This window comes from Falco rusticolus, chromosome 2 (genome assembly GCF_015220075.1).
Source record: "Falco rusticolus isolate bFalRus1 chromosome 2, bFalRus1.pri, whole genome shotgun sequence".
NCBI lineage: Eukaryota > Metazoa > Chordata > Aves > Falconiformes > Falconidae > Falco > Falco rusticolus.
In genome coordinates this window covers 44,437,330-44,456,463 of record NC_051188.1, presented here as the reverse complement: position 1 = coordinate 44,456,463, position 19,134 = coordinate 44,437,330, and the positions used below count along the sequence as shown (strand labels likewise).

The following is a 19,134-nucleotide window of genomic DNA, read 5'->3' as shown; positions in this document are numbered from 1 at the left end:
GAATAATCAGGAGCACAACTTGGGATATAGAGGAGATAATTATCTTTTGTATATAAAAAACCACATCAACTTGAAATCTTTCGTAGTTAGTGGTGCATTAAACAGCCAGATGGAGTCAGAATTTCTTTTCAATGGGAATAAAGCCAGTCTCGGTTAACCCGTGAATGTGGTGGTGTTACAGTAGTGCCAGTGGATGACTGGTCTGCGAAAGAAGGAAGCTCGGGGAGAAGGATGAAGCAAGAGCTGTGATAAAAGGAGTGGTGAAGGTAGGTGGGACAGTTCACAGAGGAGCACTGGGTTCACAAACTCTTCATCACTTTTGTCTCAGATTGTATTTTTAAACTATTTTGAAGCCACCAAAGGTAAGGCAGTGTGGGGTATGAGACTGCTTGCTCCCTGGAGTGAGAACGGGGTAGTCTGGTTAACAGCCCCGCACCACTGAAGTTTGTGGCTGGAGGTGCTGATTGCAACACAAATGTCTGGGCGAGCACAGGGGACCGCTATGCTTGAGCTGGGGCGGGCTGCTGCCTTGCAATGCCCACTCACCTACCAGAACCTGCCCTGGCAGTGCGAGAGGCAGAAAGGGACACTGGCAGTTGAGAGGGGAAGCGTTTCCCTGCCTGGGTCAAGTGTCAATGGGAGCAGGGTCTGGAGTTGGCTGTGTCTCAAGGGTAGCTGTAGGAATCGTGAACCTGAGAGAGACGGGACGACACTTGAGGCTTGAGATCTGGACAGCGGCAATCTTTCTGCATTGGGTAATGCAGAAAGAAGACCCGCTGTAACTGAAGGGAGCAGCTAGGAGAAAAAACTTGTGGAGCTCTGGTGGTAGATGAAGGGCAACCAGTTGAAAATCGGCGTAATTGTAACAGGAAAAGTGTGTTTGCTATCTCTTATTCAGTTAAATCAGTGGAATATTTTTCAGTAGTTAATGTAATTTCGGAGTTTCCTCATAACTTCAAAATACTAGGTAGGTGTATTCCTGGCATTAAACTGAGGATAGGTATAGCCTCAGGTGCGTCTTCGGCTAGCATGTTTCTCCTGCTGCCGGTTAGTTGAACTGCTTTGTTAAGTAGAGTAAGTCATATGCCGTGTCAGGTGTTACCTGCAAATCAAAAGAGTAATCAGAGGGAACTGGTAGAAAAACACAAGCTTTGATTGTTGAGGGGTTGCTGAACCTGGTCCTCAGGGAAGCGGTGAGTGTAGTTGTTCGTGTCATTCATGTTGTTCTGAGTCAGGACGGGTTTGTAGGGGTTACAGATCATGGTGGTTGGCCAGGAATAGTTTCAGGTTTCTTGAGTAGGAGTCTTTGAGTCTTGCCGGAGGCGTGCATCATAGACTCAGAGGCATGCATCATGCAAAACAATGTCGATACTGTCGTGTCTATGTTGTTTTTCTGTTACACCTGGAATATTGAGGGGAGGAAAAAAAGTTTTCCTCAGTGGTAATCTCCTCCAGTATTTGTGTCTTCGTTGTTATTAAATTATTTATTAATGCTGTTTATTAATTTATTTGTTGCACCCTGTTCCCTGAAAGATAACTAAATACAAGTCCACTTGCTAGCTTGTAATTGGAATGGTGGAAGTGTGAATTTGGGATTGATAGATTTCACTGGCGTGACAGAGTATGGGACTAGCCAGCCTGGCCAAGCTCCAGGGTGAAAATCCTTGGTCTTTAAAACTGTGGTTTTCTTCATGTAGTTTGTTTCTTTGTAGTGCTTTTGTAGGATTGTTTCTTTGGAGTGCTTTCCTCTCTAGTTTAATAAACAAAGCAGTGCAACTTCCTTACCATCCTCAGTTTCCGATTTTGTAATAATTTTTATGGTGGTGTCCATGTAACTGGTGAGCAGTGTACTTGTATTAACTTCTATGTATTACCTTGGTATGCAGGAGGCTTACTATGGGTGGTGTTGCCAAGTAAAGTGCTTGACAGTAGTATTTAACTATCTCAAGTTACTTGTTCTTCTTTTTTTCTCTCCAAGCTCTTTTAAAAATGAGATGCCTTTCCAAGTCTGCCTGGCTTCATTGGAAATGACGATTTTTAAAGTCTTAGAATTTGGAGGGTTATAAAGGAAAACTGAGGAACCCAAGACTTGTTTAGAAAACCAAAGTTCTTAAAAATTTTAGTACCCTTCAGTACTCTGCAGACAACTAAGTACCATTTTTTTAAAAATACTTCTTGGTCAAGAGCAGTTGCTGGGCTGACTGCAAAGGCAGTGACTCAGGCCTTGCGCTGCCTCTTTTTCTCCTTTAGCTACAGAGCCATGAAGGGCAGCTAGCACAGGTGTAGGTGTCTGTAGGTAGGTGAGATGAGCCCGCCAACTGGCAAGGACTTTACCCACTAAAAGTTAATTCTTCAGGTTATAATTTCTGGGCTGTGAATGTGAGTCATTGCTGAGCCACAGTTAAGGGGATTGTTTGTCCATGTTGGTCTGCAGAATGAAATGGCACCGGCTTACCGCGTGCAGGTGGTGAGTCCTGCAGGCTGCTGCAGTCATCCCAGTAGGAGACTGGAAAGTCTAGATTACTTTTGGAAATCGGGCTACTTCTGGGTTTTGCACTTAAATATGTAATCAGATTTGCAGATGAATTCCCCTCCTGGAATACTGAATGAAATAGCATGTTTAATTACTCCCCAGCACCCCCCGGCCCTCAAAAAAAGTCTTAACTGATGGGAAACTATCAGATAGGGAAGAAGCAAATATATTTCTATTTAAGCAAGCTCAGGAAAATAACCAGAGCAACTTTACCTCCAGTCAAAAATAGGAGGCCTGTTAAAACGAGGAGAGAAACAATGAGGGCTAGGGAGGCTGGTGGAATATGATCGGGTATGTGTCAGGTAGATCACTGAAGATGGGCGCTTTTTTCCTGAAGTTAATTATGGCTTGTAGTGAACTTTAAAGTGTTTGGGGAAGTTTGAAATGCTGGGATGGAGAGTTTCCAATGGAAATTCTCCAGGACCAGTACGGAGGTCAATTTTACTTTCTACTCCCAAAGACATCAAAAGCGTGAGTATGGTTCAGTGGCTTCTCCGGATTTCAGATTACTATTAGAAGATTTGTAGCTACTGAATCTGGTAGTGGAGCTGTTTTGAGCCGGTCAATACCGGATGGGAATGTTGTATACTTAGGTGTGGGGTTTTTTCCTTCTCTGAGTTTTTTCCTGCAATATGTTGAGGGATAATTATTAGTAATAATGCTGCTCTGCCCTTCCAAGAAAGGACAGGCTAGGAGAAAATACTTTAAAAAATATTAAGGGAAGCGCTTCTGGTCAGTTGCTCAATTTTAGATGTATTTATTAAAGTGGATGCTTATCAGCCACACTTACAGGATGCCAGCCAAATAGACTCCTTACGCTGATTATTAGCATCACTGCTGTCACATAGTGCCTCTGGTTTAAAGCCTGAATATGTACCCAACACCTTCATGTGCACAGATATGCTGTTTTCTTGAAAAGCATAACTCTGAGCCAGGGAGTGAGGATGGCTGGGTTTCTTCGGTGTGTATCACAACTTGGAAGACCATTTTCTTGGTTTTCTTTGCTTGTTTTTCTCAGCTTTGGGGTAAATTGTGGAAGCCTGTCTTCTCTTTGCTAGCTAGAGAGGTCAATGCTGTCTCACGCTTGTTGCCACCTCTGATTTGAAGGAGCGAAATAGGTTGGTTTGAACAGATGGATTTTTGCTAACTTATTTTTTTGACACAGTGAGGTGGGACTTCCACACGTAGCTCACTGGGCACTCCTGAGGAGGTGACCATCTCCAGGCCAGAGCTTGGTAAAATGAGATGTTGGCTCTTCTACCTGTGCCAGCTGTGGGGGCAACAGCACTGATTTTACAACCACTTCTGGTGATACATAAACTTGCAGCTTGTTTAGCTTTCTCTGCTGCTTGTGGGAACGATTTTGTTCCCTCTTTTAAAAGAAGTTTAGTGGGCACAGCTTATTCTGGTTTTGCTTATTCTTAAGTGGTTTTGCTGTGAAAGTTGGCACAGCGCGCTTGACACTGACTGCGGTAAGGGGAAAGCTGTGTGATATTTCATCCGCAGTGGGATGGTGGTTAGTGCTGTTCTCTTAACTTCTTTCAGCATCTTGCACAATGTAAAAGGAGAAGACGTGCCAGAGTTTATATAAGCTACTGCATATAAACAGTTACATTTTTTTTGTTCCTATTCTTGATTTTTCTACTGTCCTGGTGTTCGCTCTGAAGGCAACTGTGAGGAGACTCTCTACAAAGTTTTGAGCTGCTTAAGGGTGGTATTTGCCAGCTGAGGCAGAATTAATCTGTTTCAGACTTCCTTGCAGGCTAAATCTCTGGTACTTGTGCTCCGTTACCAAATCACAGGATGCTCACCATAGCTGGGTTAACAGAGAGCAGATTTTGGCAAAAGTCTGCACTGAAGTTACGCTTGTTCCTTTGGGCTTGTAGCATGGGGCCCTAGGTGTTCAGCCACACTCCCTTAGATCAGGGGTTACCACCACTACGAGAAACACAGATGCACAGTCCACGCAGAAAGCAGAAATCGATGCTCCACCGAGCGTCCCGAGGAAGCTTGTGACCTTGTCTTTAAGCTCTGGCTATTTCATTTACAACTGCATACAAGCGCAAGGATTCTCATGGTCTTTGGGATTGAGCAGCCTCTGAACAGGAAATAAAATCCTTCTTTAATTTTTGAATGGGTTAGAATATAAATTATCTTAGAACTTTGAAAAGAGAGCATAAGTACTCCTGCCTGTACCACAAGTAGAGCTGGCTCAATTCTGGACTTTTCTGTTTTCTTCTGAGCATATATATTTTTTAATATATAGTATTATATTTTATATATTTATTATAATATATATTATAAATACATATTTTTATATATTAAAATAATTCTGAGCATAAGCCTAGTTTCAGTAATGGTATTAAATCAGGAGAGGGAGAGGGGACGATCACATTTGGTAATGCTAATCCTTAATAGCAGGCAAAATAAGAGTATGAAACCTGTACGGTTAAGTCTTTTTATGTGCAGCCTCTGTAGATAGTCTGGACTCTTGATGAAAGGTGTGCTGGAAAAGTTGATCTTTCTGCCTTTCTGCACTGTTGATGGTACGGAAGAACCACTGGCAGGTCTGTTCCCTCTTACCCTACTTGAAGCATGAGCAGTCTTCCTGTGGGACACCTCCCTTCTGGATTTCACTCTGACTTCATTTTTAGTACACCTGATCACATTGTTTTATCTGAAGTGCAAACAAAATGTGGAAACACAGCACACATGATCCCAACCTGAAATTAGGAATAACCTGTTTTTAAATGTTACTGTTTTGTATTTCCTTTCAGATGCTCGTAAGCCCTTGTGAGTAGAAATCTTGGATAGTCATTATCTGGAGAGTAATATATACTGTTTTGCTGAAGAAAGTCTGAAGATAAGAGGGAAAGATCACTTTCTGTTAAATTCCAATTCTTCATGCGTTCAGAAGCATAGTTAAATTTTGCAGCTTGGCTGAAAATCCTGTGTGGTTTTGGTAATATATTAGAAAGTATGCTTTCAGCAGATTAAGACAGTTATTTACAAAAATGTTTAATCAGTTCATGAAAAATCTGTGACTGTACGTTCTGCATGTTTTTATATTCATATACCTACCTGTATATACACATGTGTGGGTATAGATATATTTGTGTATGAAGTTGTAACTCTTGTAACAGAAAAGGGCCTTTAAGTCCTTTGTACGCAGGCTGGTAAATAAAGTTTTAACTCTAATGTGGAGTTTGAACTGTGTGTGAGGATAAGGTGGTGAACTAAGAGGCCTTGCGCTGAGTGTGTGCACCGTAACGAGAACATTTCCTTATGTCGGAGAAACTGTCCAAAGTGATGTGTGACTGTGTTTATCAAAATTGTATTTTATTTAGATCTAACTAAAACCAATGTCATTCTATTTAAACTAGAGTTGTGAAGGGAGTATCAAGGTTTCAGAGCTATCCGTTCAAACAACTGAGTGTCAAAGATGGTAACTACTTTTAGAATATAGATTTAAGGGGGATGTAATGTTTTGCTGTGTTTTCCTCTGCTCCCTGCAACTTACTGCACTATTCTAGAGTGACCACTGATTATTACCAAAATCCAGGCATTTGAGTTGTTCATTACTTCTCCAGATTTTAACTAAGTCTTTTTTTTTTAATGTTTACAATATATTAGTTTGCACACACACACACATAGTTTCATTTCTGTACACTGGTACAGTTGCAGGGTTTTTAAATTATTACTGAAAGAAATCATCTTTCCCAGAGTAATAATTCTCTCAGATTATGAATTGTAGCGTATTTTTATATAATTATTCCTGTCAAACCAGACCCTTAAGTTCTAGGGAGAACAAAGAGTTCTTGGAATTCATCTTTTAAGTCCCAGAAGGTCTGGGACTTATCCTTGAAGCTGTTAAGTTCAAAACAATTCATTAATGTCAAATAAAAGGCCCCATAAAGAATAATGTTTATTCCTCTAAGCCTCTACTGAGAGGCTGTGTAAGCACTCCTTGAAAGTTTTAATCATTGAATAAACCTTTCAAAGGGTGGAGGGGGTGGAGCATGGTGTGAACGTTGTGTTTTCGCTTAATGAATCATTCATCCACATGTGGCCAGCTGCATGCTTTTTTCTATAGAAACAGGTTACTGGAGTATAGCGATTTTTTGGGACAAACCCAAAACAACACAAAAACAACACAGCTATACAGTCAGGTGAGTGAAGGATGCGTTTTCTTGTGCTGCCGAGAGCCCAATGACATTGAGATTGTTCTGGTTTGGTGTAAAAATGTTGGAGGCATCACCCCAATAAGGCTCAGTTGAAATCAGGGCGTATGTTCAGGAGGAGTTGCATCACCCCCCTCATCCCAAACTGCAGCCTCTTCAGCTTAGGTACCCCAGGGTTCGAGCTGGTGGCAGAGGTGTTGCTTCTTACCTTGAATCGTAATGTACTTCAGTAAGTGCATGCATCTCTTCTTTCTCTGTGCTAGATGTCATTCTTTGTGGGAGTCTGGATAAATATTTCAGTCTGTAGGAGTTCAGGAGAGCTAGGTATTGCCTAGCAACAAGCATCCCACTTTCTGCCTCCTGCTTCTCTTTACTTTTATTAAAATACCATTGAAAACCAGGAGTTGAAGCATTAGGTTGATTTTCAGAAATATTTTGAGCAGCTTAAGGTATTTTTGTTATGACACTGTGTCGGAGCAACAGAGAAGTTGGTGGGGGTCTGGCATCTTAAACCAAGTAGCTTCATTTGCCTCTTTTGAACAGAAATCACAACCAAAGACTAGCAAAAACTTCAGCTGATGACAGAATAAACCTTATGATCACTGCTGTTTAGTAAGTAGCAGGTAGCAAGTGCTCCTTTGGTCCTGGGAAGTCTATAAAATATATAGCAGTTGCACTTAACCTAAGCTGAACGCATTTTAAGCTCGATCACCTGGTTCATCTGGCATCTTGAGATGGTTGCTGGTGGGACATTGGCTTATGTTGGAATTTCAAGTTTTAAAACTTTTTTTACAGACAACTTTCTGGAAAAGTGTTTTGTCTATTTTCAGTTACAGTGCTACTCAATTCAGTTTACAAATATTCCGAGGGCTAGACCCGAGGCGAGAAAAGGAGGCACTTGAAGAAAGATTCAGGTAGATTTTGGGGTATGCTGATTCGGTGCAATACTGCACACATTTTAAGTGGTGAGGACTGTTGCAAATCTGTAGCTCGTGGTTAATCTGTGTTTTACCTGTAGCTCTTGTAGAATGTCTGCTTTATGGAGTTTACAAATTTCCCTCCAAGAATCGGAAACATAGGAAGAAAGGGCAAGTATATGGCTACTGTTAATGTAAGGGTTGCCAACCTCAGTGCTGTAGGATAACCTGTGTTTCTTCATCTGAATGCTGCTGCAACTGTGCTTTCAGTGATCCTGCCTTCCCTGATGTTCAGGATGGTCTTTGTGAGTTTGGGAGAAGTTGCACTCCATCTTTGGGGAAGTTTGATGTGACTCGGGGCCTTTGAAAGGGATTGCAGGAGTGTAAGTGCAGATGTAAGGGCTTTCAAGAGGAAAAGTGCATACTTTTAAAGTAAAATAAATGATGCAAGAAGGTGATGAAGAAACACAGTTATGAAGATACACAGTTATGCCCAAATGCGGGGGTTTGCTTTCAAGAGGGAAGTTAGTAAGTCCTGATTCAACAAATGACTTAAATTTGTGAATGACTTGGTCTTTTCCAGATATATGTTGCCATATCTATCTAAATTAGAAAAGGGGGTAAATAGCATGAGGAATAATTTGTAACGGTATTTATAGGAATTTACTTTAAAAGTTAGCAGTATGTAAAAGAGATGTGAAGTGATACCAGTATGAACTTGTTTTTTAATGAATGAACGTGGGTTTGTATGTTCAAAAATATACTATTTGTAGAGTCAGGGCAGCTTCCAACACATAGTGGCCTCTGTTTGTCTAAAAATATACTCAGTGTGATTGTTCTGACACCCTTTTCATGTTCCTTACTCCAGTCTGTGATTCTTGTTCAGATCCACTGGTGGGTGGGCATGCTGCCCAGATAGGGACTATGGGGGCATTTATTCTGATCAAGATAGGTTTTCAAAATGGACCAGGTGTTGTATTTTCTGGTTTGTTTTCTCGTGCTGTAGCAGGAAGAATGTGATGTGACGGTGGCATTCATAATGTTGATAAATTCCTGTGGTCTGAAAACATGATTTTAAGGTGATGGTTAGCCTTTGGCTGGAAGTGGACATAATTCTGTTTGCCATGTATATTTCTTTCTTTTGGTTGAAACCAGTGGTTTGTTAGACGCTTTGCTCTAAGATTACTAAAGAGCCGTTTTGATGCAAAGGTTTTGAATCAGGTATATTGTGCAGTTGTCTCATTGAGTAGATTTTCTTGTGGTATAAAACCCACTTGATACAAATGGAAGGCACTTCTGTTCGGACTTTCGTGTTTGTTTTCATATTTCTGTTAGTAGAAACATTAAGATTTCGCAGTAGACTGCTGAAAACCAAAGTCCAGAGGAGGATTGACAGTGGTAACACGCGTGGCATGATGGCTGCGCTTGATCTGTAAGGGACGGACAGTCTTTGTTTTTCATATGCATTTTAAGTTGTTTTCTTTTGAGGCTGAAACTTTTCAGCTCTCCGGAAAATCAGGCAATGGATTTGTGGAGTTATGATTTAAACACTGTTTACAGATGAACAGTTTACTCTTCATCTTCTCCCCAGAAGCAGCCTAAAATAGTTGCAGTGAAGATACCTGTGGCCGGTATGGGTGGCATGTATAGCAAGTGTGCATTGGCCACCAAAACAATGCTCTTGGTCACCCTGGTGGTCAGTGCTAAGGGATAACCCCTGTCCTACCCGCCAAACTACAGTTATCGTGGTAGAGCAGCGTTACGGGATGGTGGAACTTGTGGCGTGCCCTGCTTGTGCTTGGCAGAGACAAGCAAAAGGTCCTTCCATGGAGGAAAGCACCCCAGTGATGCAAGGGTGGGCAGTTCAGTGCTTGATAAATTGTGCAGACCTGAAGAGAATTAATAAACAAACACAATTACTTGTCATTGCTAATGAAGCAGCTTTTTCATGAAGAAGGTTGCTGTACATGATTTAATAACGCAAAACCAGCTGTGTCTGTGGCTAGGTGGGTAGTGCTGTGTTAGCAGCTTTGAAACACATACCCTTGTTCTGTCACTACAGCCATGGTAACTTCAGTTCATGTGTAACTTGAAACTAAATTGCATTGCAGGAGCACATGTGTCTGCATGTAGGGAGGAGCAATGATGAGAGAACCTGGAGAACTGTCAACAATTACAGGTCAAACTCTGTCTTTCTCTGATAGAGACCCCATGAAGCTTTTGGAAACATTACATTTAATTTTAAAGATCTTTAATGACTAAGTAATTTCCTGTTCAGGTTGGATAACCACATCATGCAAGTCCAGGATATGGAAAACCTGGTCCAGTTTTCTCATTTTTGGACATGAGCACAGAGAAATTCAAAGATCGTTCTTCAAGCGTGCAATTAAAAAAAAATTATTCTGCTTCATGAAATGGAAATTTTGAAGCAGTTGAAATAATAGTAAGGGGAGATTAAACAACTAAAAGGAAAGAGTCTGCAAGATGCATGGGAGGTGAGGCAAATGGTCTACAGTAGTTAGCTCTAAGCCTACAGTGTTCAGTTACATTCAGTTAGGGCAGTCTTTGTGGTGATTTTGTAACCTTCTGTGATTCACATGACTACTTGGAACTTGTTTTTTCTATTAAGTTAATATTGTCCTAGAAATAAAATTGAGTGCATGATGTTTAGTCAGTATAATAGTAGTTTGAATATTTACTCATTTTACATGCTTAAGGAGCATCTTGTCATGTTTTCAGTGTAAAAGTTTACTTGGTGTCTGGAAACCTGTTAGTCATGTTGTTGTATATACAGCAGTAACGAAATACTGGGTTGTGGCTTGAAAACGGGCAGGTGATGCTCCACTGCTATTTGAAGGATGACCTTATTTTGAATAATATTTTGAATAATATAAAAATAAAAGCAGATGGCTTATAACAGCTCTGACAGCAGATTTAGATTCTTGACTTCACACCATTTCCATTATTAAGAGAGACATATGCAAGCAGCATTTGCTTCCAGATACGTGCACATATTCTGGCAAGAGGTTTAAGACGTACTGTCTATTGTTTAAATTTTAGACATCTGAAGCTTTTTCTTCTCCCCAAGGCTTTAAAACGTTAGACTACTGGATTATTATATTTTCTTAAACCTGAAGGAGCCTTCCAAAAGTATAATGTAGTATTTAAATCTCTACATATATTTTTGTTTTATAGATTCACGTGGAAACATAACTAAAATAATCATTTACCCATAGGAAACCTTTCAAGAAATACATATTCAAATTTTTTAATAGTCTTGCACAGTTATTTCCCATGGCTGGAGTATTGGCTGAGCTCACTAATAAATGTATTTGTGCTTTTATTGCGTTGTTGTCCAGCTCTGACATAGTATTTCTGGGAAGCGCACTTTGAAATACCAGTAAAGAATATTCATGCTCAGTAACTGCTGGAAAGTTTACCTGTACAAACACAGGGTACTGATACATAATGGGCCCAGAAGACTAGTTAAAGCAGTTGGGATTTAGTGCCCTCAAGTAACAGCTCAGAAACTAAAGACACTGAGAGTGTTGACTAAATTCATTAGTTAAGGTAAAACATAAGGCTTTCTCTGATACACTTTCTGTCATATTTATCCGGTTTTATTTAAAGTGCTTATAAACTTAGTGTCCTTCTGACCTCTGTTTTACTATGGAACAGATGTCCAGGGTTAAGTTTTTATTTACATATACAGTAATACTTGAAAAATCAATGGACCTCTAAAAAAAATAAATCAAATTATATTATCTTTTCTTTTTCAGGATTGAAGTGGATCTAGGAACGAATGGATGACTGAATATTCATATGAAGAGGAAGGCCATAAAAGTTGGTTGACATTTTTACAGCCATATGCATTATACATACTACTGCTATTATTAAACATTTATATTGTGTTACAAAACATAATAGATGAAATAACCAATCTGAGCTTCATATACCGTATTGTTTTTCAGGCAGGGGAATACTATAGCTTAACACAGCTGTAGCTTAAAGCAACAGTTTCTGACCAAACCTTGAACGTTAAAGGGAAACCTTGTCGTACGTTAAGGAAATAGGTAATTCCTTTGAAGCCAGGTGTTAGAATGGGCTGGTGCATAGTGGTGTTCATTATTCTTATGTGCAAGGATGAAGGGAGAATGAGAAGTGTTGTCTTCCATTACAGCTGCTGGCTATGAAGTTTGATGCGTTGTGGAGTGGTACTCAGGCTCCACATTGACAAATGCGGTTTAAGAAGTCAAATAGGATATGATACCTTTGAAAATATCTTGGTGCTTTGTTTTCTTATCATAGACAGATGGCTGTCTTACAGCATGCATTTTCTGTGCTAGTTGAAAAGGAAGCAGCTGTTAGTGGACCTCCATGCTTTACTGACTTTATTGTTATGCTTTGTAAGATGATAAAATTCGGTAGGCCATGACATGTGTCAATCTGACTTGTTGGTGACTGTGAGTTATAGGCTTTGGCTAGGATGCTACATTAACTGGTTCCTGCCAAGGCTGTTTAAACAAAGCTGACTGTGCCTGTGGGTTTGGACTGGAGCGAATGAATTGTAAGGACAAATGCAGGGTGTGCGGTACAGCGGGATGCTGCTCAGCACCTCAGTTAAGTAAGGCATTCTGGAAGCTCTTCTGTAGTCGAGGAGCAATATGTTACGGTGGAAAACCTCTTTCCTAGACAGCTTTCTTCAAACCCCTGAATTCCAGTCAGGGGTGGGAACAATAAAAAAAAACAAACCCAGCACACACACACACACCCACACACCCCACCCCCCCCACCCCCAATTTTTTCAAAAGCACGCGGTCAGTTTTGTACCAGAAGTGTAAATCTATAGTTATATTAACTTGAGCAAAGTAGTTCAGAGGACAAATATTCTTACTTATCTCAGAATTTGGGTTTATTAATCTTTTGGTGGTTTGGAAGTTTTACAGTTTATAAACAATTGACTTGGATATGAGATAGCTTACTTTCATTCCTTCTTGGGTATGTTTTGTGTTCACAGCAGGTAGTGGATGTGCTGATCCTAGCTATCTCCAGATTCACAAGCAGCGTAAGACCTGAGGGAATCATCTGTGTCTTTTATCCAGTCTTCTGAAATAACAGCCAGCCAAACAATCTTTAGTTCAGAAGCATCCATAGAACATCTGCTTTTTATATGGCAGGTCCCAGAAAATATTTCCAGCCTCCAGCAGCCAAATGTAAACCCTAATAGAGACAGCAAGTGGTATAATAGCTCTACAGTAATGTACACCACTTCTCTATGGGATCAGGGACCTGTATGCCCAGATACGAACCGGCAGTTGTTGCCTGCTAAAACCAGTGCACAGAGTGTTGAGGAATTTCTCTTTGGTTTGATTGCTGACGTGTCAGCAGCTGCTGTCTATACTGATGTCTGATAGCTCGGGATGGGCTCACATCATAGCGGAGCAAACACTTCCCTGCTCAGACCTCCTGGCTATGAATAGCAGAGTGAAAAACTGATAACTATCCAAACCTTGCTTGCATCTTCCACAACTGTAGTGATAAAATCCTGTACGTACAAACTCAGGGAGGCTATTTACTGGCAGAAAGAGTGAGGGGGTGTGAAGACAGAATTATTTATCTGTATGCTATCTCTGGATATTGTTGTATTACGGTGGACTCCTCATGCTAACCAGAAGACAGCACAGAGCATTACTACCATAGTGTGGTAATGTTTTGCATTGAATTGAGGAGGAACTGGGCCAGACTGGAGGACCTTCTTGGGTATTTGGCTTGGGAAGTGACACCAAGGCAGAAAAAGTGTAAGGATTTGTCAGATCCATGAGGGGGACTGTCATAACCAGAGTCTCTGCAGAGGAGGAAGACCTTCCAGATCAGGCAAACTTAGACGACTCCTGGACTTGTGGCCTTTTCCCAAGTTTTTGGGAAAGGCTGTAGCTGTGTGAGAAACGCAGCACTGTCAGCTCTGTATCTCTGTTCCCTCTCTCTGCTTTTGCCTTTCTGGTTCGACACGGAGTGATGGCAGAAGGAAGAAGTACAGGACAACGGGGTGACCTATTTCTTGTCAAGCCATAGTTCCACTCTTTCATGCTCTTCTGATGATGTCCCACAGTAATCGTGGGGAAGCTGTGCAAAATATGTGCTGATATAAAAGGGGATAGAGTTATTTCCTTACATGTTTTCTGTTTGGCAGTCTTTGCAAACATAGAGTTCTGATTCCAGCTGTTAATCTTTTATATTAGGAAAGTACCATGATTAAATCCTATCACTGAATGAGAAAAAAATGTGGTCATGTGGAGGAATTCTAAGTCTGAGGCTAAAAATACCTTTTCTGGGAAAACTGATTCCAGAAAAATTAAGTAATAGAAGTGGAGAGGGCTCCTCTGTGGTCACTGTTAAGATCGGCTGATAAAGTTCTGCTTCCAGTCACAAAGAGATTGGATTTCACCCAGCACCCTGCCTTAGCCTTTCACTTTATTGCTGCTTTGCTAACCAAGTTTTGAAAGCTTTCTATTGCTGACATGAGTATGTTGGTATATCATTGGGGCTATAAACAGCTTGGGTTGCATTATCTGGATGTTTTATTGGTATATTTTAGGTCTTTGTTGGTCTGCCTCAGACCATATCATAATATAAGTAAATGTGGTTTTATATAAGCAACTGATGTCTAAGCATGAATGCTACTAATGAAGAAAATATGAACATTTCTTTTGTCTCATAAAATGAGATCAGATGAATCTTTCCCAGAAGAATGCAAAATAAGCATGATGGCGTACATGTATGTTGAATGCAGGCAGCTTACGATGCTCCTATGTTTTCCATAATAACAGCAACTGAATCCAGAGGTTCAGGTGTCTTTTGAATCTGACATTCAAAGTTTGTGTTTTTTAGTTTACAGGGATTGAGTGTGGATGTATGGAGATAAGAGACCAGAGCAGGAGCTGGTAAGGAAATGGGTAATGGACAGGGAGGAGCTATAGCTCAAAAAGTCCTGGGAAAAATAAAGATCGAGACTTTAAACCAAAAATGAGTGGACAGGACTGAACAGAGAGTGAAATTAAAGGCAAAAAGAAGTTGGTCAGATTGGAAAGGCAGATCTGGGTTGTACTTAATGAGCGGTCTTGGGTGCAGTTTCCCACTCACACTATGGTTTCACGAACAGCTTGCAGAAATACTACTGGGCAGTTCATTTGATCAGGCTTAATGCCATTCTAGGCTATTTAATGTTCAAAACATGAAAAACGGCACAGAGCTGTATTTAATTCAGTGGTGTTAGGAGATGACTGCTTATTTTCTAAAAAGGTCTACATGATAAGCCCCAAGAAGTATTGCTATCTCACCAATGTAACCTGTGTGTCATATCTCAAAAAAACCCTAACAACCAACCAAGCCAAACCAAAAAACAAAGAGCAAACTGCCTCAGCTGTTTAGAGGGAGGGACTCGATACAAAGGGGTGTTTAATCAGCTCTCCAGAGCTCATCCCATCTCAGCAGTCTCCCAGCCTCTGATGTGCCCTTGCCTCCCTCCCTCTGACCCTGGTGTGGAGCAGGGCATGGCAGGGTGCAGGTCCTCTGAGCTGCCAGCTGCACGCATGGTGCTGCGCAGTGGTACCCAGCTGATGCAGTGAGGGCAAGGCTGCTGTTAAGGGTGACCTCAGCAGGCTGGAGAAATGGGCTGGCAGAGACCTCAGCAAATTCAGCAAAGGGAAAAGTCCTGCACCTGGGGAAGAACAACCCTGTGTTCCACTGCAGGCTGGGTAAGCCCCTTGGGTTGTCTCATCAGGCTTTGGAGCTACCCTGGTTTTGGGTGGAGTTTGGTTGGACTCATTGGACTTTCACTACTTACTTTTGTTGCAATTTTAAAGTCTGGCAATGATAAAAATGATTTTATTTTTTATAATGTATTTGAGGGTGTTTCAAGGACATTCTACGTTTTTATTTGCATAGTCAGAATATTAGTAGCAGTGTGGTGATATGTTTGTTTTTTGTTGTCAGCTGTCCCCTCTGTATCTATTACAAAACAAATGCAGTTTTCCTAGAAAGAAAGTGACTGCTTTTAAGTGGTCTCACATCTAACATCATTCAGTGGATTCTTGGAGTATAATTATGACTAGAAATATCAACAGGATAAAACGTATTAATCTCAAGGGAGTTATTTTGCACTGGCCATCCATCTATCCTTTCTGTCATGTGCTTTTCAGTTTAGATTACTCTCCAGCAAAGAGGCTGTAGTTTGATGTTTTGTCTCAATTCATTATGATTATAAATATCTTGGATAAAACAATGTAACAAACAACCACTTAAAAATGACTGATGGCCCTATTCAGCAAGACAGGGAGACTCTGAAGTTCTTTTGGTTTCATCTGTTGTCTAGCATTTATCAAGATGGGTCCCTTAACAGTCAATTGGTGGCTGATAGTTAATGAATATTTCACAGTGTAAATAGATAGCAGGCAGTTTGTTCTCTGGAGCCCAGGCATATTCATAGGACAGATCTGCTTTTACTTTACTGTCACTGAAAAATGTAAAGCTTATGCCCAAACTGTAGAGCGAGAGGAAAACTTTTCCCCAAACCTTGTATCGAGGAAAGGGAGGAGCTGTAGAGATTTTCGTTCTTTTTCTGTTCCTTGCATCGACTGCTGCATGTTGTGCTGTCTCTTGCTCCCATCCTCTCCCGCTGGGTGCCAGCACAGCTGACGGGCTGCTGGAGGCCCGTGCACTGTGAGCAGTGTAGCTCCTGGAGTTGCTCACTGCAGGCTCAGCCCCACTGGGAGTGGGGTGAGGTGGACTTGGCACTGATTCCCATAGCTGAAAAATTGCTGGGGGCATTTTAAACACTGGCTTTTTCCAAAGAGAAAAAGACATTTAAGATGCCTGCAACAAACCCCTTCAGCTTGACATGTTTGTGTTGCATATGATCTTGTTCCTCTTCTTTCTCTTTGTAAAGTTAATGAATGATTTTGGGAAGACCCTGGTGTTCCTATTAGCCTTTCCTTATGAACAGCGGTACAAAATCTGTTCTACGCCACTTATTTCTTAATTTCTGCTGGGCGGTTGCTTTTATAGCCTAAATGATTTCTTAGTTATGGGTCCTGGGTCTTGGCACCATTCCATTAATTTCCCAACTATTTTGGTGTGTTTACACGGTGCTCTTCAGCAGCTGTCTTGGGGCAGGTATCGAAAACACACACATACACATATATTTACACAAAAAATCAGTTCATAGGCATGAGGGCCAAATCATATTTAGTGCTTGGCTTCTGATCTGACCATATTTAAATCAGGTTGGATTATGATTTTTGAGGGTTTTGTTCTTGCATTTCATTCCTGCCAGTGTGGATCGGGGGCAGACACCTAGAGAGGATCATAACTGTTGCTTTTAAGTTTCATATATCAAAAATACAATATATTTTAGAAGCGTTAGTTTAGTGGTTGAAGATGGCTGTGGTCTTTTCAGCACCCTTACACTTCAGAAAGACAATGGAAGTAGGCATGGCGTGGGTTAGACTCTCCTTGTCAAAACCTGGTCTACTGCAAAAACCTCAAGCTTTGTTTTAAAATCAATAAATACAGAGATCTTCATATATAATAAATAAGGTTGTATTTTCAAATAGTTGATGCAGAGCTGCCCAAGAGGCTTTGCGTAGAATTGGGAGGAGTGCCTCTGGCCCAGTAGCTGCTCAGTAGCAGTGTGCAGGGTTTGCATCCTTGTGGCTGCATAGATTTCTGCTCTGCTTGAAGCAGCTGTGAAATGTTTCAGGTGCATTGATTTTTTACAGCAGTTCTTAAATAAAATTCCTATTTATCAAACATTTTTTTTTAAATGGGACGAATGGAGAATTGCATAAAAAAGGATGGCAGTAACCTTCATGTGAGGTGGTGCATGGGGGAGTAAGGCAGCCCACATTGTAGTGCAGCTTACAGGAGAGCAGTTAGTATTGAATTGACAAAATGTGATGAAAATGTGGAGTATTTTAAATACCAGAGTTCTTTTCACCGTTCATGTATTAAAATTACTAAATGTCATTGTAAAGCAAAAGTAAATCTTGCTGGTGTTGCCTAGATCACTCCTCCAGGAAGAGATGGCTGGTGATGATGACTCTGTGGTTAGTAAATTGTGGTTGTAGGTTAACTGTGTTTAAGAGCCTGCTTCAGCACCTATTGGTGCCTGTTAAACTACTTCTGGAAGTTAATAGATATCCCCCTACAATTCTAATTAGCAAATCTGTTGGCATCTATCATTTGTATTACTTACTGCTGTTGATCGTAAGGCTTGGTGTGTGATTGCATATTTTTTTCATTTTTTTTAAATTATTAATTAAAGTCATGCAGAGGTTAAACTCCTCCTGTGATGAATGTCCTCCTGTAACTGTTGCTTTGGGTTTTAAAGTTGGGGGATTTTGGGGGGTGGGTGAGTATTTTTTGTGTTTGTTTTTTAATTAATTTTGGGAGTGAGAACCAAAATACTTCACCTTGAAAAGTTTAGTTGGAGCTGAGAACAGAAATAGGGAAAAACTAGCCTGTGAGCATAAAATGACAGATTGCTCTATAATGGCAGGCACAGACACTCTTGGTTCCCATTTCTGGTATTTGAAATGCGTGGTCTGATGGTGTTCCAGTGCTGGGAGGGAGAGGAGATGTATGTGCTACAAGCAGAGCTCTCGCTTCTCAGGAGGAGCACAAACGGATGCCGCTACCTCTTGTAGTCTCCAAAAATGCATGTTGTAGACAATATGAAATAAAATGATGGAAGCAACCCTAAGATCTAAGTAAAAAATTTTGATGTGAGCATTTCCTCAGTTCTGGCTGCGGCTGCGTTTAGTACCTCAGGACTGCCAATCCTGTGCCTCAGGACCTGCTGTATCTGCCTCGCTGAGTGCATTCACTTCAGGGAGCAAACCGTGGCTGCAGTGCAAGTGATGCCAGGTCCTGCATGCCCACCAGCCAGGGTTAGCCCCCTCCATACTGCTCTTGCTGCAGGTATGCTACTACTGCCTTTTGGTGTTTGGGTGTCCTCCGGTACTTTTGCGGTGGTCCTGCTGCTGCTTGTTTTTGTTGGAGATAGATGCAAGCCTGTTGGTGGTGTGTTTCCATCACGTGAAAGTCTCTGTTGCATGTTGTGGGCTCTGGTGTGAGGCCATGTGTGGGGCTCTGAGGGAGTGGGCTTGGTAGGACCTGTCAGACTGTCAAGAGGTTTGTGCACGCTGTAACAAGACCGGTCTAGGTTTTGGAGGAAGCTGGCTGGAGCAGTCCAGACTAGAGCTGGGAAGTGAGCAGAGCGTATTGCCAGTTTAGCTTAGCTCAGGAAGTGCTTCCATAACTGTCCTGGCCCAGCCTGCTTTGGCTGGCCTTGTGGCATGGCCTTGGGCTATGCAAGCTAAGTGGCTTTTGGAAGAAGCCAAACTGGGAGGTGTGCTCCAAAAGCTTACCTAACATCTTCTGATTTCTCATGGGCTGTTGAAAGACACAGGCTGTGGGTATCTTCAGCTGAACCGAGAAGATCCTG

At 41.3% G+C, this 19,134-nt stretch overlaps 1 protein-coding gene across 6 annotated transcripts in view; it reads left to right on the top strand.

Annotated features, from left to right (window-relative positions):
* The window catches only part of KLF12 (Kruppel like factor 12), a 251,878-nt gene that overhangs the window by 58,088 nt on the left and 174,656 nt on the right, over positions 1-19,134 (top strand). For all 6 annotated transcript variants that reach the window (XM_037378167.1, XM_037378161.1, XM_037378163.1 and 3 more), the window contains one exon: positions 11,411-11,474. In XM_037378167.1, the coding sequence (XP_037234064.1) occupies positions 11,454-11,474 (21 nt within the window). In that variant the 5' untranslated portion in view covers positions 11,411-11,453. The remainder of the gene's footprint in view (positions 1-11,410; positions 11,475-19,134) is intronic.